This window comes from Bos indicus x Bos taurus, chromosome 24 (genome assembly GCF_003369695.1).
Source record: "Bos indicus x Bos taurus breed Angus x Brahman F1 hybrid chromosome 24, Bos_hybrid_MaternalHap_v2.0, whole genome shotgun sequence".
Classification (NCBI taxonomy): domain Eukaryota; kingdom Metazoa; phylum Chordata; class Mammalia; order Artiodactyla; family Bovidae; genus Bos; species Bos indicus x Bos taurus.
The window spans coordinates 40,776,138-40,799,727 of record NC_040099.1 but is presented as its reverse complement, the minus strand read 5'-3'; the positions used below and the strand labels follow the sequence as shown (position 1 = coordinate 40,799,727).

Below are 23,590 nucleotides of genomic sequence, written 5' to 3'. Positions count from 1 at the left end.
TGCTTATCCAGGGCTCAATCTCCTACTTCTCAAAATGTAGGAGTCAGAGGATGTTATAAAGAGCAACTTTTCTTTTCTTCTAAGTATATACTGTTAAGAACTTTGAAGAGTCTGAGATTTCACCCAACTTTCACATTAATGAGTTCCCGGCCCCAGTTTCATGGATGTTAGCAGAAGACAGGAGATTCCTGGGTCAGAAACGGAGGACTTCACTACTGACAGCACAGTGAGTAGCTTGAGCATAAAGCTTGTTACATCACACTTTGCCCCCAAAGTTTCATGAGGGCGACAGTGAGGGTCCAAGCCGTGCTGCACACAGGAGGTGTGTGTTACACTGCTGAGACCCTGAGCTCAGGGAACCCAAAACTCTTACTTGGGAGAAAACACGCCTGTCTGCCCTTCACTCCAGAGGCAGGCACCGCCTTTGTTATACTGAACCAATTTGATCCCTGGGTCAGGAAGATCCCCTGGAGAAGGGAATGGCTACCGACTCTAGTGTTCTTGCCTGGAGAATTCCATGGACAGAGGAGCCCGGTGGGCTACAGTCCATGGGGTCACAAAGAGTCAGACATGACTGAGAACGACTAACAGCACAGCATGTCTCAGGATACAAATAGCTACTGCTAAGGATGAGGGAAAGATACATAAATACTGCACTAGACTCTAGCCACTAGAGAGATGTTCAGACAGTACTGACCAATGTGAAATCAAATTGCAGAAACCCATGAACAACATGCTCTTCCATGGTTAGAAAGAGTAAGTAACAGACCTGGGACATAGACTGATACATGTATGTGCAAATGGGTAGAGACAGAGATGTACAAAGATAAACACCCAAGTATTACTCCCAGGAAAGGAATTGAAAGATGAGGAAATCCATGACCTTCTTCACTATATATTTCTATATATTTTGCCTTCTTATATGGTACCTCTGGCTTCAGTAGTTAAAACAGATCATGAAAAAGCTATAAACATTAACAAATAAAATGTTAGGTATGATGAAGTCACGATCCATCTTAAGAGTGATAGAGTCTAGCTAAAGAATAGTAAATAACAATATATAACACCTAACAGAAATATATATATATATATATATATATATGTTAATATCTGTATTTTTCTACTGCTAATATATGCTAGAAAGAGTTTTCAATGCCAGCTACAAATCTATGTCTAGAGTCAGTTGTCTAGATCTGAAAGAAAGAAATATTGCTATTTGGTCAATAGAAATATTTTCCCTGAATAGTTATATTACTTATTTTACTCTTTCTACAAAGGCAATAACATGGATGGAAGACCAGCAGTTTTGATCTCAAACAGTTCTATTATCTTTCTTATTTTAATAATAGGTATAACCATGCTTCCTAATAAAATTTCTGGTATTTGTAGTTTTAATTTCATTTATATGCATTATTCATTTTTAAAGCTTTCTATTCACTTACAATTTATTCTAATAGGTAATGCAATTACCGGTTCTTTATATTCTTAAAATTAATTTAGAAAAATATTATCCAAACAAAGGAACATGTTTCAGCCTCATAAACTAAAAATTTGACATTTCATCAAGGTTTCATAATTCATTGTTATCATTCTGCAAGTTTTAGCTCTCATTTAACTTCTTATTAATTTAGTTTTTAAGCACGAGTAGGATTTTCCTCAGAGATGAAGTAGGAAAATTCTAATTGGAGCCCAAATGTAGCTGAGTCTGTTTCCATGAGTTCTAGCCACATGAACAAGGACGAATGAGCTGAGAGCTGGTGGGAGAAGAGGAGGATGAATCTAAGCCTGCCCAGGCAAGATGAACAGAAGCACAAGGACCTATGAGATCAAGGACAGTGTCCATCTTCTTCCCAGTTTATGAAATGGGACTTGCTGCACTTGAGGCAAAAACCCACAGCAACCTGATAAGTTAAAGCCTGTGGGAACTTTTCCTGAAATGTCCTGAACACAAAGGCGATTCTGAGACTAGTCCTTTCAGGTTTTCACTCGGTCATGGGCTCAGAATAAAGGTGAGCCTGTCTCAGAAGCACTCTAGAGAGGAAGAGTGCACCTGGGCACCACAGTCCCTTAGTCCACAGCATCAGGACGCACCTCAGTCCCTTAATCCACAATATTAGGACCCATCTCAGTTCCTTAGGTTCACAGTATCAGAACCCATCTCAGTCCCTTAGTCCACAGAATCAGGACCCACATCTCCAATCTCAATCCTGACCACAGGCATGTTTCTCTAAGACAGCAGAGCCCCTCTCATAGAGACCGATGCCATCAAAGCACTGCACCGGGAACCTGGTCAAGACATACAGAACATGGCATGGAAGGATTTTGAAGTTGTTTTTTTTTTTAAGCGTCAAATGGCCCATCAGAGGTATGGCCTGGGAAAGCTGCAGCCACTGACTGATAATCTCCAGATCCTTCTTTTAAATTTCTCTGCCTCCTCAGTTTATTCCAAGCCACACAGGGAGCTGCCTACAAAGACTTCAACCTCACGCCTAGAAGTTCCATGAGCGATGCTTACTCTTTACAGACAAGGGGCCTGCTTGACACCTTCTAGAACCATCAGGGCACTTAGGAGTGGCAGAGACAGGATAATGAGGACTCTGAAAGCAACCGCCTCCATCTGTCTGGCTTTTCCAGCATGCTTAGTCACTAGGTCATGTCCAACTCTTTTTTGATTCCATGGACTGTAACCCACCAGGCTCCCCTGTCTGTGAGATTTCCCAGGCAAGAATACTAGAGTGGGTTGCCATTTCCTTCTCCAAGGGATCTTCCCAATCCAGGAATCGAAGTTGCATCTCTTATGTCTCCTGCGTTGCAGGCAGATTCTTTATCCACTGAGCCATTGGATATGAGTAGCAGCCAAAGCTGGCTTCTCTAGAAGCCTTTCCAAACCCGTCACACAGAATTGCTCCAGAAGTTATAATCCTACCTCCTCCCCAGCCATGGCCTTAGGGTTCAGACTTCCCTGGTGGCTCAGACAGTAAAGAATCTGCCTGCAATGTGGGAGAGCCGGGTCCAATCCCTGGGTCAGAAAGATCCCCTGGAGGAGGAAATGGCAACCCACTCCAGTATTCTTTCCTTGGAGAATCCCCATGGGCAGAGGAGCCTGGTGGACAACAGTCCATGGGGTCGCAAAGAGTCGGACACGAGTGAGCACTTAACACACATAGACAATGGAAAGTGCTGACTCAGTGTTTCAAGGCAGTGTTGAGGTTTGGATATCACAGCCTGTGGGGCATGAAGACCTGTGCAGCACGGACTGAATGTATCATAACAAAAAAGGTGCCAGGATGCTGCTGTGTTCTCTTCCTCACCCAACTGCAACACGCTGCCCAAAGCCGTGTATTTATATCTGCAGTCTAATCGGGCAGATATTTTTTATTCCCTTTTAATGTTTATCATTAAGAAAGGTTCTTATTGGTTTAATGTGTTGGAAATGCATTAAAAAAAAAAAACCTGTTGCCCTTTGGCAGAACTGTTTTAGAATTAGAATTAGCCCACTTTAATTTTTCTTTCCTTGGTAAATAAACTTAAATTAAAAATAAATCGTGTTCCATTCGGTGAGGCCTTGGCCTATATTCATTCTGAATCTCAGCTGCTGCCAGGTATCCGTCGGGCTCCCACCCGCCCCAGTGCCCTTGGGTCGTCCTTGTGGGTCCAAATACATGTTGTGTCGCCAGCAAGTTTTGTATAAAAGAGACAAATCTGCCCCCACCTTGATTTAGGAAGAAAACAAAACAAGCTTTGGCAGGGTTTTAATTCAGATCAGACCCATTCCAACTGGAACGTCTGTTTTGTTCCCACAAGAGGAAATAAGAATAATAAAGAGACACAGAGAGGTTGGCCTTTAGTGCGTGTGGGTAGCATGCAGTTTGGGCTTCATGCAAAGCCCTCCTGCCAAGAATCTCATCACTGTTCAGTTCCCACATGGGAACCCCACTCAAGAGTATTTAAGATGACTGGGTCTGACACACACACACTATTCTATATAAAATAGATAACAACTAATAAGGACCTGCTCTATAGCACAGGGAACTCTACTCAATACCCTGTAGTGATCTATATGTTCAAAGAATCTAAAAAAAAAGAAAAGAGTGGATATATGTATATGTATAACTGATTGGCAATGGCACCCCACTCCAGTACTCTTGCCTGGAAAATCCCATGGATGGAGGAGCCTGGTGGGCTGCATTCCATGGGGTCGCTAGAGTCAGACACGACTGAGCGACTTCACTTTCACTTTTCACTTTCATGCATTGGAGAAGGAAATGGCAACCCACTCCAGTGTTCTTGCCTGGAGAATCCCAGGGACAGCGGAGCCTGGTTGGCTGCCGTCTATGGGGTTGCACAGAGTCGGACACGACTGAAGCGACTTAGCAGCAGTGGCAGAAGCATAACTGACTCACTTTACTATAGGACTGAAACTAATGCAACATTGAAATCAACGAGACTCCAATAAAAATAAAATATAAAAGGAGTTACTCCTGTCTCACATTTAGCAACCACAGTGAAATTAACACCTCAAAACCTATATTAACCTAAATCTCCTGAGATTTAGACTAGGGCTGGTAGCACAGAGTATGTTGCTATGTAAATGAGGTTAAAGACGGTCTCAAGGGGCTTCCCTGGCGGTTCAGTGGTAAAGAATCCACCTGCCAATACAGGAAACACAGGATATGTGGGTTCGATCCCTGGTCCAGGAAGATCCCACATGCCTTGCAGCAACTAAGCTCATGCACCACAACTTTTTACTGAGCCTGAGTGTCTGCAGCCTGTGCTCTACAACAAGAGAAGCCACCGAAATCAGAGGCCCGAGCACCGCAACTAGAGGGCAGTCCCCGCTTGCCACAACTAGAGGAAGTCTGTGCACAGCACAATCAAAACAAGCAAACAAAAATTATTTAATTTAAAAAATTAAAAGAGAAAAGATGGTCTCAGGGTCTCTGGTAAAACACATCACGAAACATTAACCTGTGGTCAGTACAACATCCTCACGGTCAGGGATGCGGGGCCTCTGCTCTGAGGAACACCACGCTCACACCTGTAGGTCATCATCCAAGCACGTGGTGAGGGCACAGGAGAGTTACACAAACACATCTGTTCTGGGGCAACGGGACAACTGCCATCACAAAGAACAGGAGATGCACAAAAATGCACACTGCAACAGGGTGAGCACACACCCACTTTCACAGGCCACAGGGCACAGGTGAAGTGGCCTGAAGTGATGAAAACCATGGCCCACCTCTCCTGTCACTGCAGGTAGGACAGACAAGGCAGCTTTGACTGCTTCGATCCAAGCCCCTGAGCAGAACAAAAATGCAATTTCATGTAATACACATTCGAACTTCTTATCACAGTCACAGAAAAGGCTCCCAGCTAGGCATGTGTGAAACAAATGCACAGCTCTCTGTGAATATAAAATGTACACTCCCTTACTCGTTTACATTATTTTCTTAAACCCTCCAATTGCTTATCTCACTCATTATTCTGGACAAACAGAAGGCTGCCTGTTGGTGGGTGGCTATAGCATCCTGACACATCTCTTATATATACACTTGAAGTCTGAAGACACAGAAGTACTGTCTGCTCTAGGAGGCATGAGTTCCCAAGTCAGAAAGATAAAATGTTTTTAAACTTCGAGGATTACTCATGGAAAACCAATGTAATTGCTTAAAGTCTCAAAGTGGTTTTCAAAGAACCACGTAAACTATATACTACACGACACTGTCAGAGTAATCACAGACATGTATACACCACACAACATGGTCAGAGTAACTGCTGCTGCTGCTGCTAAGTCACTTCAGTTGTGTCCGACTCTGTGCGACCCCACAGACGGAAGCCCACCAGGCTCCCCCGTCCCTGGGATTCTCCAGCCAAGAACACTGGAGTGGGTTGCCATTTCCTTCTCCGATGCATGAAAGTGAAAAGTGAAAGTGAAGTCGCTCAGCGACCCCATGGACTGCAGCCTACCAGGCTCCTCCGCCCATGGGATTTTCCAGGCAAGAGTACTGGAGTGGGGTGCCAGCGCCTTCTCCGGTCAGAGCAACTACAGAGGCGCAATCGCACGTGCTGTAATACGGATGGACCTGGCAGACACTGCACTAAGTGAATGCGCCAGACACAAAAGACTGATTCCACTTACATGAGGAACCCGGAGTCCTCAAACTCAGAGAGGCAGAAACGGGGGTTTTCAGGGCTGGGGAGTGAAGGGAAGAGGTAGGGAGTTTTAGTTTTGCAAAATGAAAAATTCCTGGAGGTTGGCTGGGTGAACAGAACACTATTGAACTATACAATATTAATGGTTTAAGATGGTAAATTTTGTGTTACATTATTTTGGCACAATTAAAACTAAAAATAATAGAAAAATTTGACCTTTCTGCTCTTTATTCCTTTCTCCATTTCCCTTCATAGCATTTATTGTATTATATGTATGTGTATATACAATATACATATATTTATATGTACATGGACTTGCCTGGTGGCTGAGATGGTAAAGAATCTGCCTGCAATGCAGTAGACATGGGTTTGATCCCTGGGTCAGGAAAATCCCCTGGAGGAGAGAATAGCTACTCACTCCAGTATTCTTGCCTGGATAATTCCATGGACTAAGGAGCCTGGCAGGCTACAGTCTGTGAGTTTGCAAAGAGCTGGACAAAACTGAGCAACTAACATACACATACACACACAGAAGAACATAGATACATAATTTATATATTTATTGCCTGAACACCTCTTCCCTCCAATTCCCCCGAATATATCAGCTCTGAAGGTCAGATCTAGTCTTGTTGCTCTGTCCTCAAGGCTTGGGACAGTGCTTTGCAAATATAGGATACTTAATAAATTACCACATGCATAAAATTTTTTAAAAATGCAATCATTCTCTGTTTTAAAATAATTTTAGTTATACTAACTCTAAAGAACACATTTCAGTTCAGTTTTCTTTTTCGCTCCTACCATCTTAATTGTTAAATCATTAGTTTATCATCATCCTGCTTTAACTCCTGGGGCCAGTTATTAGCAAGCCACTTAACCACAGTTAAACAATAACCAGGATACATAAAAAGCAATATCCTCAAATAAAACACTTAAAAAGTCCACTATGAGAATCAAGCTAACAGCATCTCCTGTTTCTATTTTTCAAGGAGCTCCCAGCTAATGACTTGTGATGTACAGGCTGCACATAATTACAAGAATATAAGATATAATAGAAAATACAAACTAAATTGCATTTTGCTCCACTGGATACTGAAATAATTTCAGCTCTCTGAGATTTCCCAACTCTAGCTGAATGGCAAAGTTGGAAAATAACTAGATGTGTATATAAATCTTGAAACTAGCTCTTGACAATAATCATTTTTAATATCCCATGTAGGCAGAGGATTTGCTCATCTCTAAAATACTTTCACAGATAATGTCTAACCTGATCTTCTAAAACACCTTGGATATGATCTGGGCAGGTGTCAACGGTGCCTATTTGGAGAATCAGAGAAGAACAGTGATTTGATCAAGGTCACACATGCAGAGCCTGTGCATACATTTGAAAATAATTTGGGGAAGCGTCAGAAAGCAAGAGGTCTGGCAGTGTGCTCCCCTACAATTCTTGAAAGAAACCTGGCAGGTGATGAAACCGTATCTACACGCCACATGCAAAAATCAATGTCAGCGCACAGAGACGGGCCGTAAACAGAGACCATTTCATTTCAATGCAAGAAACGAAATACAGTTTTGTGGGTGTCACTGCAGTGGGATAGGACAAGCCTCATGGGTGCAGCACAGTAATGAAAACAGTTTGTCCAAAAGAAACGGATTTAATAGAAAAAAAAAAATGAGAGAATGATGTCTGGGATGGATCCAACGCCCAACTGCAAGGGATTCTCTGAGCCCAAATATAAACAGAATCCATCTGATTTTTTAACTTACCAGATTAAGTTATCTAAGTCAAGGAAATCAGGTTGCCCGCATCTACTTCTTTTGAATGAAAATGCTAAAAGATAATTTTTTTTACTGGCAGTTAACTTGTATTGACTACTTGCTACGTGTGAGGTTCTGTCCTAGGCACCTCACATGTACTGTCTTCTAAGGCTTCACAACCACACTAGGAGATAGGAGATGCCCAATGTTAGTATCACCCCTGTTTCATAGATAAGGTGACAGAAACTCAGAGAAGGTGTGAGTTCTTCCCAAGGCCACGTGTCTAGCTCCAGGCAGAGCCAGGACTCAAATCCTGGCAGCCTGGTCTCAGAGCCTGAATTCTCAACTGCTGACTCCGGCTCCAGAAACCACAAGCATTTCATAAAAGTGATATTTTAGCACAAAAACTGCTACCCTAAAACTCAGTGTTTCCCTACTTCTGCTCAGGCTTTTGCAAAGGTCATCGGAGACCTCCATTGGCCAGCAGAGCACTACTTGATAAACATTATTACGGAGAATTTCATCAAGGATGAAATAAAAAAGTAAACTCAGGTTTTCAAGCTAGAAGAACACACTGGATCATTTCATTAAAAAGAGACCATAGAATCCTTACGTGGAAAAGGCCTCCAGGTTCAGCCAGCTCAATCCTCTCATGAACATAGAATCTCCTTCTGCAACACCGGCTTCCGCTTGAACCCACCAGCCACTGGGTGTTTTGTGGGAGTTTTGAAACTCCTGGTCATGACTTACTTCTTGTCAAATGTGCAGACACCCTGCTCTTCTCCATCATCCATCTCAACTCTTCCACCATTCCTCAATGGTTGAGCGAAGTTCATAGCATTTCCTATCCAGGATGCATTCCCTTGAGCTCAGCTTGTTCTGTGTTCTCTCTCTTTTAAAATGAGTGATAATAATAATAGCTGACCTCCTCAACATAGGCATTTGTTTTCTTAATGCAACCTACACTTACATTAGGGACTTTTTTTTTGCGGGGGGGGAGTTGTTTTGTTGTTGTTCAGCCACTAAGTTGTGTCTGATTCTGTGCGACCCCATGGACTGCAGCAAACCAGGCTTCCTGGTCCTTCATTATCTCCCCGAGTTTGCTCACACTCATGTCCAATGAGTTGGTGATGCTATCTAACCATTTCATCCTCTGCCACCCTCTTCTCCTTTTGCCTTCCATCTTTCCCAACATCAGGATCTTCACAACAGGTGGCCAAAGTAATGGAGCTTCAGGTTCAGCATCAGTCCTTCCAATGATTATCCAGGGTTGATTTCCTTTAGGATTGACTGGTTTAACCTTCTTGCTGTCCAAGGGACTCTCAAGAGTCTTCTCCAGCACCACCTTTCACTTGGGGGGAGGTGAGGGCAAGGCAATAACACTACAGAATGACTAACACAATATGGACCATACTGTATATTCATACGCATTTACACCTAATCCTCAATTTCTCTCTTTTTTTTTAAATGTACTGCTGTTAAATTTAATTTCTCTAATTCTGGACACATAGTCTTGGCCTTTTAAACCACCTGGGACGAATATTCAGTTATTCCCACTTCCTGTCACCCTCTTAGATTCATCCACTGTTTATGCCCAGTCAAGGCCATTTTCCATCTTCCACCTGCTTTGCAGAGTGCTCAGCATCTCTCTCAGGTTATGAGGTCCATGACTTGTTCTTTCTGAGCCTTAAATGCTGGTGAACCACCTGAGGAAGAGGAGAGGACCACCAGCACACCTCTCAGTCTAGAGTCTTCCTTCTTTTCACTCTGTCCTGCGCACCACCGTTCCACACAGCTCACCAGAGCAGTAGGCAGGCTTTCCTGCAGATTTTTCAAAAGCCTCAGGTCAGGAAAGGGTGAAGCTCTATTTCTTTGACAGTAGAAGGCTCATTCAACATCCCTTTGCTCACCCACCCGGCATCTTCCGCTCTTATTTCTAGCTTTGAGCCTCTCACCTATTTCTATTTCCTAAGACTGACTTGCTCAACCACAGCTTTTTCAAAAAATGCTCAATGCCTGTGCAGGACACGCCTGCAACAGTGAACAAGGAGGGTTGCAAATGGTAAGAGGAAAAAGCTTGCCTTCTCATCAGACTTACTTGCTTAAGAGAGGTTAAAACTTTAAGGCACAGGGCTGACATGCAAATATCCATTCAGAACTGGTTTTATTGTCTTAAGAAGGGCTGCCAATCTATTATGAAAGGCTCTACATTTACACTTTACATCACAGTAACAAAAAAGCTTCTTGAAAACAGAGACACACATCTTAGGGTTTAGGGGAAATGTAGGTAATAATTATGTCAATACCTGAAATATACAGACACAGAATCAGGAGAAAAGACCAGAACTAAAAACATGAGGTGGGAGGGGTTGTCAGTGAATGGGATCCTAACCTTCTTCTGAAGAGAAAGGAAGACTGACGAGCACCATGGCCCCCAAGCAGGATTCCTCCAAATAACGCTGAAGTCAGAGAACACAAACTTATTGCTCAAGGAGCAGGTGTGGAGGAAAGCAGACCACAAGGGCTTCCATCTCCTAGTCCCTAGGAAGGGGGTTGGCTTCCCTTGCAGTGCAGCAGTAAAGAATCTGCCTGCCAATGCCTGCCTAATGCAGGAGATATGGGCTCAGTCTCTGAGTCAGGAAGATCCCCTGGAGAAGGGAATGGCAACCCACTCCAGTACTCTTGCCTGGGAAATCCCATCAACAGAGGAGCCTGCCAGGCTACAGTCCATGGGGTCACAAAGAGTTGGACATGACTTGGTGACTAAACAACATAAGGAAGTGGGTCATAGTCTTGACTCCAGAGATTTCACAAGGCAGTTATAAAATAAGTAACAGATTTGAAAGCAATTCCTAAATTCTAAAATGATGTAAACAGTGTTACAAGCTATTGCTTGCATTATGAAAGATGATAAACGATTTCAAAGAAAGAAGGGAAAATGTATTCGTTAAACAGAGAGGAGATGACATGGTTTAGGAAAGCGAGGCACAGAAGCTGTTACCCAGCTCTGTTCTCTATGGACCACCACAGGTCTTTTGCCAGAGTCTGCACTGAGCGTGACATGACCATGGGGGCGGGGGACCCAGGAAAGAGACTTGGGTGGACAAGGTGGACAAGACAGGCCCAGTAGCAACACCCCAAGAAGAATAAGGGTCCCGTTTTCTTTTCCAACAAAGTATTTTTACAAAAACAATTTTTTTTCCCATGAGTTTTTGGCTTTTGGAAACCACATACTCAAAATTATGAAGAAAGAACCAAGTAGTTACCATTGTCAAGGCTTAATCATTTGTCCTACCAGACAGGGTTAGACTGTTGCTCTGAGTACTTTCAAAACTTAAGAAGAAATGAAACCTATCGATAAATGTCCTCTTATATAATGCTACCTGAAGAATCAATTGTCTCCATAAAAACTTCTGGAGTCTCATCAGCTCAGGCCGCAATTCAGTGTAAGAATCTTCATTCAAATGATGAAAGAACACTTCAGTGTCCCAACCTGTTACTTCTCTCTGTTATTTCAACCCGAGAGCAGCCAGACAGAAACAGCACTCGAACCTCTGATGGGAGCTTCCTTCGGGGTTTGATTTTTATAAGACTCTGCATTTCTCTCTCCATCAACCCCACAGAGCCAGCTCCACATAGTCAATTAGAACTTTATCATCTGAGAATTTAAAGCCTGCGTGCAGCCTGAAAATCACCCTGGCTTATCTTACAAATGGGCCCTGGGTCATTGGCAAGCAGCCCCTCCATTCAATATTCGTCCATAAAAACACATGGCTAAGGTGGAATCTGTTCTTCCAAAGCGCCCCCACCCCTCACCACGAGGTACAAGCACATCAACGGGGAACATAAACTGAAGAGACCTGGACGGGAGGTGCTGGCCGATGAGCAGACATCATTAAAGTGGACAGTTTGTGTCGACTTTGGGATGATTTCCATAAGAACTAGGTGATAATCCTAGGAAGGTGTAAATGAAGAACAGGGAAAACAGGGGTGGAGACGTCCTGAGTGAGACCAAGCCTTGAGGTCTGAATCCACAGGTGGTTGCCCACAGGTGAAGGGACCTCCTGTGCCCAGACAGGGCCCCAGCAGAGCTGAGAAAAGCGTGAGCCACCTGCATTGAGGCTGCAGGTCAGACCCCATCAGAAACGGACAAGCGGCCCCAGGATCCCCAGACTCACCAGCACACTTGGTCCTGGTCCTGAGGGCGGGCCCAGGGGAGCCGGTGCCGCCCTCCCCGGGCCGGGTGAGGAGCACACTGATCTCATACTCCGTGTCGGGGTCCAGATGCCCAATTTTGTAGCTCGTGGAGTCCACCGGCTGCCGGTCACTCCAGCTCCCACTGGCTGTGCAGTATTCCACCTCCCGGGCCACAATGGGCCCGTCCCCATTGATGGAGTTCGCGTTGAGTTGTATCCACAGGTAGGTGGCCCCCACGGAGGCCAGCTGAGGGGGTGCGATGGGGACAGGGGGCTCTGAAAGGCAAACCAGAGGGCCATCCTTCAGACACGTGGAAAGACCTAAACGCACATCAATCACTAAAATCGGGAAGATGCTGACAATTTAGCGATGAACGGATGAGAACGGTTTTGCTCAGGTTAATAAGAAAAAGCTCCTTGAGAGAGGTCTGCAGTGTTCAAACCTGTGAAATAAGCCACCTTTAAAGCCCAAGCCTGTTCAGGTAGGTACAACCCCAGTTTGTTTTAGGATGCAATTCATTTTTTCTTGAATACGTACATAGGCATCAAAGGATTTTATTTTGCACTAAAAGTAACTTGTAAAAACTCTCTCAAGTGGTAGTAATTAAGCTCTAGAAGGCTCACCACTGTCAACAGTGTCTTTGACATCACCCAAGGTATTACTTACATCATTAAATTCAGTCTTCTTACATTTATATTCCAAGAACATCATCACTTGAAAAACACAGATGAAATTACACTTTATCTCATCATAAATGCATTTCCAGGATGCCTCATTTACCCAAAAAAGCCATCCCAATGGATTCCTTCTGCTCCCAGAGCAGTGAGCACTTGGGGTAATAAAGTCCAGCACAGCCACTGTTAAGGGAACTTTCAATAATGAATATTATTAAAGCCACAGAGAGAAAGAAAAGCTCTAAAACAAAACACATGCCCAGCTTGATAAACCTCTAAGCAATCAACAGCAAACACTCTTTACAACTCAAGAAAGTCCCCCTCCTTGTTTAAAATCCGAGACTGACTTTCTCTGGACCTTTGAGACGGGAGAAACAGGCAATCTTGTTTTCAACAACATTCCCAGTATATCAAGGGCCACTTGAATGGCTCTCCAGGCACCAAATAAAGACATTCCATGCGCCAATGTCACTGTGAGTGGCACCATACATGACATTAGGGAGGAAGGTAATTGTATGAAATAATATATTTCTATTTAATGAATCTCCATTAGAGAAAAATGTTAAGCTCTAATGATTTTTTTTTTGAGCATGTTTCTGCAGGTGGTTTGTGCCTTTCGGTGTGTTTTTGTTTTCAACTCCTCATCTAGTTCACACAAATGTATGGAAAATAAAGCCTGCTATTTGAATTGTGGTGCTAGAGAAGACTTGAGAGTCCCTTGGACAGCAAGGAGATCAAACCAGTCAATCTTAAAGGAAATCAAGCTGAATATTCATTGAAAGGACTGATGCTGAAGCTGAAGCTTCAGGGCTTTGGCCACCTGATGAAAAGAGCTGACTCACTGGAAAAGACCCTGATGCTGGGAAAGACTGAGGACAGGGGGAGAAGAAGGCAACGGAGGACGAGATGGTTAGATAGCATCACTGACTTAATAGACATGAGTTTGAGCAAGCTCCGGGAGATTGTAAAGGACAGGACACCTGGTGTGCTGCAGTCCTTGGGGTCGCAAAGAGCTGGACATGACTTAGTGACTGAACAATTCTGTCACTGGCGTATGCACCTGTCGGCTTCGTGACATACATAGCCAGTTGATCCCTCCCACGTTTCCTGCTGATCAGGACGTTAGGACTGCTGGTCTCATCTAAGAGTGGCCCCTGAGATGATACCAAGTTGGATCCTAGACCAATAAGAAATGAACAACACGACCTCCCTCTGTTAAGTTGGGGCAGCTTTTTTCTTCTTTAACATATTCAAAGTGTGATAAATCATACTGACTTTTAAAATAGCTGGGAAGAGACTTTCCTGGCGGTCCAGGAGTTAAGATTACATGCTCCCAATGCAGAGGGGCTGAGTTTGACCCCTAGTCAGGGAACTAGATTCCACAGGCTGCAGCTACAGATCCCACACGTCACAACTAAGAGCTGGCACAGCCAAATAAAATAAATAAACGTACATGCTTAGTCACTCAGTCGTGTCTGACTCTCTGCGACCCTATGGACTGCAGCCCGCCAGGCTCCCCCGTCCAAGGGGATTCTCCAGGCAAGAACACTAGAGTAGGTTGCCATGTTCTCCTCAATAAATGTAAGGGGTTATGTCAAAAAATAAAATAGTCAGGGAAATCTTATGAGACTTAGTCTACATAAGACACAAGATGAGTTTTATTTAGGGGACCGCAAAGTTAGTGAAAATTCATTAAATTATTGTTCCTATCGTTTATGAACTGCAACTCTGTGCCAGCTCTTCATTTCTTGAGATAGCTTTGACGCAACTCATAATGATTTAACATCAATTTATATCATTAGGCGATTCCTTGAACCAAGACATGAAAAGGGCCTTTTCTAGTATATCCTAAGGCATTGATGAAGCCAGGCTGAAAAAGCAGTTAATTACTTTGTAGTTGTACATGCTAGCAAGGCATCCTGAAGTGCCATTCAAAATATGACTCAGGGGCAAAGCCACAAAGGTTACTGAGCACACAATTCATTTAGGACATTGTTCCTAGTCTCCTAAAATAGACAGGACTTTAATGCTTATTCGTCCCAAGACTATTTTCTCTATTAGTTTCCCATTAGGAAGAGTAACAAATGCATTAAGTCAAATGAAAGATTCAACTAGATTCTGGAAATAAGTGAGACAGTCATTCAAAAGGACTTTGGGGTTGCTGGAAGAATCTACAATAATAAGTCAATATTTAAATTTTGAATAAATTTTATCAAAGGGAAAGAAGGAAGGCACTCAATCTTACTAAGTGATAAAAAGCAATTTAAAATATTTAATCCAAGTGAAAGGGCATGTTAAAAGTAATTCTAAATCAAGTTATTTATATAAATAGAATTTATATACATATAGATACATATCATATATATAATTGATATATATAAGTGAATTCTTAATACGTCTTTTATAATTAAATATGACACTGATATATATGCATATATACATGCATTGCAGAGATTACATGAAATATTTTCTTGTTTTTGATTACCAAAAGCAGTGGTAGATATAAATAAGACAAGCATGATAGTTTAAAATGAGTTGGGCTTCATTTGGGGACATCAAATCAGAGACTGACCTGAAGAAAGCAGTAAACAACTTAAGATTTTGTCATCTTAAAAAATATTAGCACTCTAAATACACACATACAAAATGTGTTCAGTCATATACATGTGGCCTAAACATGTCATTATGTATTTTAAAGTAACTGTGTCGAGGCAATTCTTTACCTAACTAGTAGAATCTGGCATGTTACCACATTTCAAAAAATAAAATATATGCAAAATATGGCAATAAAAATTATAAGTGGAGAAAAAGTCAAATTCCAGATTTGTGCTGTAACTGCAAGCCAGTTGTCACTGACTCGGGCAGGATGCAGAGATGCAAAAGAGGTGTCTGGACATTTTATTACAAAGAGTCAAGACCTCTCCATGCTGTCCTAAGGCAGGAAAAAGTACGACAGAAATGTGAGTTGAACCCACACATCCTCTGTGCTTAGCTGTGTTCTGGCAGACCAGAGATGTCTGACTTGCTTATTGTTATTGTTTGTTGTTCAGTCTCTCAGATGTGTCCGATTCTTTTGTGATCCCATGAACTGCAGCATGCCAGGCTTCCCTGTCCTTCACTATCTCTTGGAGTTTCCTCCAAATCATGTCCATTGAGTCAGTGATATTATATAACCATCTTATCTTCTGTTGCCCCCTTCTCCTGCCCTCTATCTTCCCAGCATCAGAGTCTTTTCCAATGAGCTGACACTTCACGTCAGGTAGCCAAAGTATTGGAGCATCAGCATCAGTCCTTCCAATGAATATTCAGGACTGATTTCCTTTAGGATTGACTGGTTTGATCTCCTTGCTGTCCAAAGGACTCTCAAGAGTCTTCTCCAACATCACAGTTCAAAAGCATCAATTCTTCAGCACTCAGCTTTCTTTATGGCCCAACTCTCATATCCATATATGACTACTGGAAAAACCATAGCTTTGACTAGACAGACCTTTTGCAGCAAAGTAATGTCTCTGTTTTTTAATATGCTATCTAGGTTTGTCATAGTTCTTCTTTCAAGGAGCAAGGGTCTTTTAATTCTGTGGCTGCACTCACCATCCACAGTGATTTTGGAGCCCAAGAAAATAAAATCTGTCACTGTTTCCACTTTATCCCCATCTATTTGCCATGTGATTTGCTTATAACTCCCAACAAATCAACTTTCCCATGGAGGCAATTTTTAGAAGCGACTAAATTTTCATCACAGTGATTACAGAGCACCATGCCTCAGGTGGCCCAGGGGGGTCACAGTGAAGCACTGGAGCAACCAGAAATCAGAAATCAGGACACAACCACAAAGAACTGGGCCAAGATGACAGTGAAGTTACACCGATGACAATAAAGAACTCAGCCTTGGGACCAGCAAGGCGGCCGGTCCTCTGGACTTGTTGGCAAATGGTGTGGGTTTTCTACCCAGAGACCCTTCTGCAGGGGACAGTGTGCACATCTATGCACAGTTCCCTCTGCTTACAGATAAAATCCAAACTCCAAAAGTAGCCAGACAGGCTAAAGCTTTGCTACAAGCCCACACTCACAGGGATCAGGCATGGCAAATTAGGTCATTCGAGTCTAAACGGCAGTGTGCGGCTGGCTCCTTGTTTCCTTCCGCAGAACGTTAGTCGTGTTAGCTACAGATAAACACTGCTGGCTTATGCCCTAAGCCGGGCATGACTAACACTGGTGGGGCTAGTTTCACAACAGAAGCATTTACCCACATCGCCTATAGATTTTATCGCAGAGGCTGTGCCCCTGGAGACTCTGATTCAATACAGGTGTGGTAGTGGGGGTGGAGAAGAAGTGGGCTGGTGTATTATTATTATTATTTTTGGAAAGGTGATTGAGCTGCGCATTCTCAGATGAGGACCACTAATGGACCAGAGCAGAGAAGGAGCCACCTCTCCCCCATCATGGACTGAACAGCGGTGGGCTGCCCACGAGGTATTCTTAGTGCCATTCACCTATTTGCTGCATCTGATCTTCCTGATAGCCCTTGAGGGTCAGTCACGTTATTATTCTTTTCCTATTGGCTGTGCCAGGTCTTAGTTCTGTGGCATGTGGGATCTTGTTCCCCACCTGGGGATCGAACCCAGATCCCCTGCCCTGGGAGCTCGGAGTCTTAGCCACTGGACCCACTGGGGGAGTCCTGGGTCAAACACATTAGTAAGTCTATTTTAAACCTGAGGAAAGAGAAGCATCCAGAGCACAGGACCACACCCATGCAGCTAGCGCTGGGGTTTGAACCCCGCAGTCTGTAGAACTGCCTGCATAGAGAAATTTGCTGACAAAAGGGACAATAGTCCCTCCAAAAGAAACCGATTTTACATTCCCTGTTTAACAAATGCAGGGGAAAAAATTTAAAAGTAGGCATCATTCTGTTCCCCTAGGAAGAAGCAGAAATGGCTTGCCACAAGTTGTATAAAAATGCCTCATGGTATATCTAAAAGTCCAAATTATTCTGTTTGGGACCAAAAACTGCCTTAGCAGTTCAGTACTATAAACTCCAAAGTCCGTGCACACACAAAAAACATCAAACTAGCTAAAGGAAATTTATATCCCCCCCTTTTATTTAACTCATCTCCCACCTTCCTGACTATAATGACTTAATTCTTCAGTCACACAAAATATAGTAATAGACCCTAACGGCAGCATTATGAATGCTAACTCACTGTTATCAGAGTGGTCTGTGTGATATGACGGAGCATTTCTATACTGACACTGCCTCATTTTATTAACCACCCTGCTATCGTAAACACCCTGGATGGGGGAATATTTGCATTTTAAGTGATTTTGTATCAGTACAAAAAATTTCATTCCTTAAAAAAAAAAATTTATAGGCTGTAATCTCTGTATACAGAGTTGGCAGAAGAACTTGCCAAGAGCACATTCACTGCTTTGTATGCAACTGAACCAACATAAATAAAATACATTTTTCAAAAATATTGCTCACGTGCGAAATCTGTACTTAAAATGTAATCCATCAATACAGCCTGTCACCAAACCACTGTTCAGAAACAGGAGCGTGAGTCTGAGCTTTCAACAAATCATGAGCTCATAACCGTCCCACATGCCTGTTTTAATAGACTATATGGGGGTATAAAAATAACATTATATACCTTTAACTACCAACTCTGCATAGTTGGATATGCCAACTCCCCCGTCAGTGCGAATCATGCAGCGGTATTTTCCAGCATCTCGTTTGGTTGTGTTCACGACGTTAAATGATGCTATGAATCGCCGGGAACTGGTCACCTTTATTTCCTTCAGAGGAGCATCCTGAACATCAATGCCCTGTGTCGTGGGGGTGGAGAGGACAAAAAGAAACAATATCAGCTGTCTTCCGGAAACATACTCCTGAAGGCACAGTGGTCAATGTTACTTACAACCCAGATCCCGGTCCCTTGTTAATTACCTGTGGGCAGTTGTTGCAGGAAAACAGCTGCCCAGAAACCAAAATTCTGCCTTGATCAACACTTTCAGGATTTGACAGATGCAAAATTAAGTGTGAAGAAATGTCTTTGGTTTTGCACCTCTAAGATATTCACTGTTATTCTAGTGCAATTGGAGGAGAGAAAGAAGCACGTGGGAAAATCCTTTATTTTGCTCCCAAACTATCAACACTTAGTCTTTTTATAATACATAATCATATTATACTTGGCTAGAAAAAAATTAATTCACACACTACACTATGACTGACCTCATTTTATATATGAACCAATAAATAGCTTATCAAGAACTATATTAAAAACGTAAGTAGATATTAGCATAGCTCCTATGGAAAGGGTCTGAAGGACTAGATTCAGCTTTACAATTTTCTTCCTGGAGCTACAAAAAGCAAGCAGAAGTTGGTGCTTAATATCGCTTAACACTGAAATGCAAGGGGAGAAGTTCCTTTCCACATTCCACAGCCAGGACCACACAAAGCCGGTTCCATCTCTGGGGCAGAGCTGTCTTATTCCATGCCCGAGACAGTAAATAAGTCCTTACTTATGCACACTTAGAAATTCATTCTATGCTTCCCATAGTTTAAAGCCTCAGAAACGACTATAGATTTCAGTCCTATATATTTTTAGTACAGTTATCAGGAAAGAGGCTCTCTTTACCATGCTATTTACAAGTATTAAGGAGAAAACAACCAGCAAAGAGCTTAAGGCAAATGCATTTTGTCTGATTATTCACCCAGCAACCACGTTGGGGGCCACCATCGCACTGTCACTATATTAAGACACTAAGCTCACCGTGGTGGACAACAGAAAAGTGACCACAGTGCTCATAGCACTTCAGTTGCTGGGAAGTGTAGGCTTGAAATGCACACGTGATCACCAGTGATCGCTGGTCAGGTGGCTGGCAGAAATCATGATGGAGTTGTCTTTAGATATGGCAGCCGGTTTGAGGAACTGATCTTGGGAGCTGAGATCTGAAGGGTAAGCAGGAGCTCCCAGGCTAAGGGGAGGATGGCAGAGAAGGAAGTATCCCAGGCAGAAGAGACAACAGATGCCTGGGATGTTAGAAAGAGTGTAAAGCTTTGGAGGATGCCAAGGCAGCCAGAGGAACTGGGGAGGTGGACAAGCATCTGTGCATTCCAGGACTCGCAGGCTGCATGAAAATGTCTGTGTTTATAGGTGTGAGCATGCCAGGCTACCAATAATAAAACTCCTCTGTAGAGCTCAGTGATTTATATAAGTAAAGCCTTCTAATAGCTTTCCCTGTGATATTTTGTCAGTGTGTCCTAATGGACATGGGTTTGAGAATTAGACTGACCAGGACTCCACATGTAACTTCAGAGTGATTTACCCTTCTGGGGCTCCCCCCCTCCTCATCTGTAAGAGATGCTACAACTGTCAGGGAGTTGTGGGAATTTAAGACACATGCCTAATGACTGGTCCCCTCCCAGATTCTGGACCAGCTGAGGGATGAGCTCAAGAAAACAGGTGGACAGGCTGTCAAAACACCGCCTTTATTACCAATGAGCCCGGCCGTGCAGACTATGCAGATTACAGCTGATGTGCAGTAAACATGGGCTTGCTAGAACTGGGCACAGAACGGAACAGACTCACCCACCCAGCCACAGGCAGCAACAGAAAGCCACAAGGCCTCCCTGTGTCAGGAGCTGCTGGCAAACTCCCAGGATGGAGGAAGGGCTGCTAGGGGGAGCGAGTTCCCAAAGGAGGGCCTGGACCATGCGTGCTCCCAGCCTCCTGCCCAGCAGTTCCACGTGGACAGAGAAAAGGCACCAGGGTGCTGCGCCAGTACAGTTCCTGCCACAGCAGAGGAAACATCAGGGCTGGGGAACTACAGTTCCTACCATCTTTAGAACTAGCAATCCAGACAGCCTTGTTGATAGCTTAAAAAGTCATAGATCTGAATATGACGTTAAATATACACCTTACATATATTACGTGTCTTTTTGGAAAATGAAACCCCTTCAATCTGGTCTGACAAAGGGCACCGAAAAGTTAGATAAACAAAACAAAGCAACGTCAACCTAGTATGATTCATGAATTCAACAGGAGAGAGTATTTCTTTTTGTATTCCACACATTCAGTCTCCCATCCTCTTCCCCAAATAAATTAAAAAAAAAAAAAAAACCTGAATTCTACCATTAAGAGTAAGCTTAGATCACCTACTCTATAAAATTGTCTTTTTCAAATTGAAAATAAAGCCAACCTTGTTTTAAAAAGAAAAAAAAAAAACAAACTGAGCCCTGAAGAAAGGCAGACTTCACATCTATAATTCTTTGTTTTGTTTATTAAAAACAAGGACAACATCCAAAGGGCTATCTATTAATATTTCTTTCTTTCCTTACTTGCCGCATGAATCTTGTAAAGATTATACTTCTATGGTAATCTTGTAATATTTACCTAATGGAATAAGCCTGTCTCAAAAGAACATTTATTGAAAAGAATTCTAAAGGATGCCCTTATGCATTCCTCACGAGTACTCAAGGCTGTATGAAGGGCAGCCAAGGTTAAGGAAACCTCCGTGCTGGATGCATACACATGTCAGGAGGAGCATTACTTCATACCTGTGGTCTTCAGGCCACTAATTCATCCTTTAAACAGCTTGAAACTGACAGCTCTACCCAACTCCAATGACTCATAGGAACCCTCAGGAATGGGCCCTTTTATTTTTTTAATCCCATGTAATCACAGGGCTTCACAGGTGGTGCCGTGGTAAAGAGTCCGCCTGCCAATGCAAAAGATGTGGAGACGAGACTAGGGTTTCATCCCCGGGCCAGGAAGATCCCCTGGAGAAGGAAACGGCAACTCTGTCCAGCATTCTTGCTTGGAGAATTCTGTTTATAGCTTCCCTTGCCTTTTTTTTTTTTTTTTTTACCCTGTTGGGGCTGAATTGCACCCCCCAACACACACATTCATATGTTGAAACCATAACCTCCAGCACCTCAGCATGAGGCTGCTTTTGGAAACAGGGCCTTTAAAGAGGTGATTAAGGTAAAGCGAAAGTGTCAGTCACTCAGGGGTGTCCAACTCTTTAAGAGCCCATGGACTGTAGCCAGCCAGGCTCCTCTGTCCATGGACTTCTCCAAGCAAGAATAATGGAGTGGGCTGCCATTCCCTTCTCCAGGGATCTTCCTGACCCAGGGATCGAACTTGGGTCTCTTGCACTGCAGGCAGACTCTTTACCATCTGAGCCACCAGGGAAACCCCATTCCTGAGTGTGGACTCTGCCATTCCAGCCTCATTACCTGCCATTCCAGGAGCATTTGTGTTCCAGCAGAGCGGAATCAGAAGGTTCTTTTCAATAAACGTTCTTTTGACACAGGCTTATTCCATTAGGAAAATATTACAAGATGACCATAGAAGTATAATCTTTATAAGATTCATGCGTACAGAAGAACTGTACAAAAAAGATCTTTAGGACCCAGATAATCATGATGGTGTGATCACTCACCTAGAGCCAGACACCCTGGAATGTGAAGTCAAGTGGGCCTTAGGAAGTATCACTACGAACAAAGCTAGTGGAGGTGATGGAATTCCAGTTGAGCTATTTCAAATTCTGAAAGATGATGCTGTGAAAGTGCTGCACTCAATATGTCAGCAAATTTGGAAAACTCAGCAGTGGCCACAGGACTGGAAAAGGTCAGTTTTCATTCCAGTCCCAAAGAAAGGCAATGCCAAAGAATGCTCAAAGTACCACACAATTGCACTCAACTCACGCACTAATAAAGTAATGCTTAAAATTCTCCAAGCCAGGCTTCAGCAATATGTGAACCATGAACTTCCAGATATTCAAGCTGGTTTTAGAAAAGGCAGAGGAACCAGAGATCAAATTGCCAACATCTGCTGGATCATCGAAAAAGCAAGAGAGTTCCAGAAAAACATCTATTTCTGCTTTATTGACTATGCCAAAGCCTTTGACTGTGTGAATCACAAGAAACTGTGGAAAACTCTGAAAGAGATGGGAATACCAGACCACCTGACTGCCTCTTAAGAAACCTATATGCAGGTCAGGAAGCAACAGTTAGAACTGGACATGGAACAACAGATGGTTCCAAATAGGAAAAGGAGTACGTCAAGGCTGTATATTGTCACCCTGCTTATTTAACTTCTATGCAGAGTACATCATGAGAAACGCTGCGCTGGAGGAAGCACAAGCTGGAATCAAGATTGCCGGGAGAAATATCAATAACCTCAGATATGCAGAGGACACCACCCTTATGGCAGAAAGTGAAGAAGAACTAAAGAGCCTCTTGATGAAAGTTAAAGTGGAGAGTGAAAAAGTTGGCTTAAAGCTCAACATTCAGCAAACTAAGATTATGGCACCTGGTCCCATCACTTCATGGCAAATAGATGGGGAAACAGTGGAAATAGTGGCTGACTTTATTTTTCTGGGCTCCAAAATCACTGCAGATGGTGATTGCAGCCATGAAATTAAAAGACACTTACTCCTTGGAAGGAAAGTTATGACCAACCTATACAGAATATTGAAAAGCAGAGACATTACTTTGCCAGCAAAGGTCTGTCTAGTCAAGACTATGGCAACCCACTCCAGTACTCTTGCCTGGAAAATCCCATGGACGGAGGAGCCTGGTAGGCTGCAGTCCATGGGTTGCGAAGAGTCAGACACGACTGAGCAACTTCACTTTCACTTTTCACTTTCATGCATCAGAGAAGGAAATGGCACACCACTCCAGTGTTCTTGCCTGGAGAATCCCAGGGACGGTGGAGCCTGGCGGGCTGCCATCTATGGGGTCGCACAGAATCGGACATGGCTGAAGCAACTTAGCAGCAGCAACAGCAGTCAAGGCTATGGTTTTT

At 43.2% G+C, this 23,590-nt stretch overlaps 1 protein-coding gene across 11 annotated transcripts in view; it reads right to left on the bottom strand.

Moving 5' to 3' along the window:
* PTPRM (protein tyrosine phosphatase, receptor type M) overlaps positions 1–23,590 on the bottom strand; it is a 666,940-nt gene that overhangs the window by 355,448 nt on the left and 287,902 nt on the right. For 10 of the 11 annotated variants that reach the window (XM_027525884.1, XM_027525889.1, XM_027525885.1 and 7 more), the window contains exons 6-7: positions 18,428–18,602; positions 12,087–12,380 (exon numbers count right to left, since the gene is read on the bottom strand). In XM_027525884.1, coding sequence (XP_027381685.1) covers positions 12,087–12,380; positions 18,428–18,602 — 469 coding nt within the window. Of the gene's footprint in view, positions 1–12,086; positions 12,381–18,427; positions 18,603–20,372; positions 20,488–23,590 lie in introns of those variants that run through there. The other variant, XM_027525895.1, reaches the window with a different exon arrangement.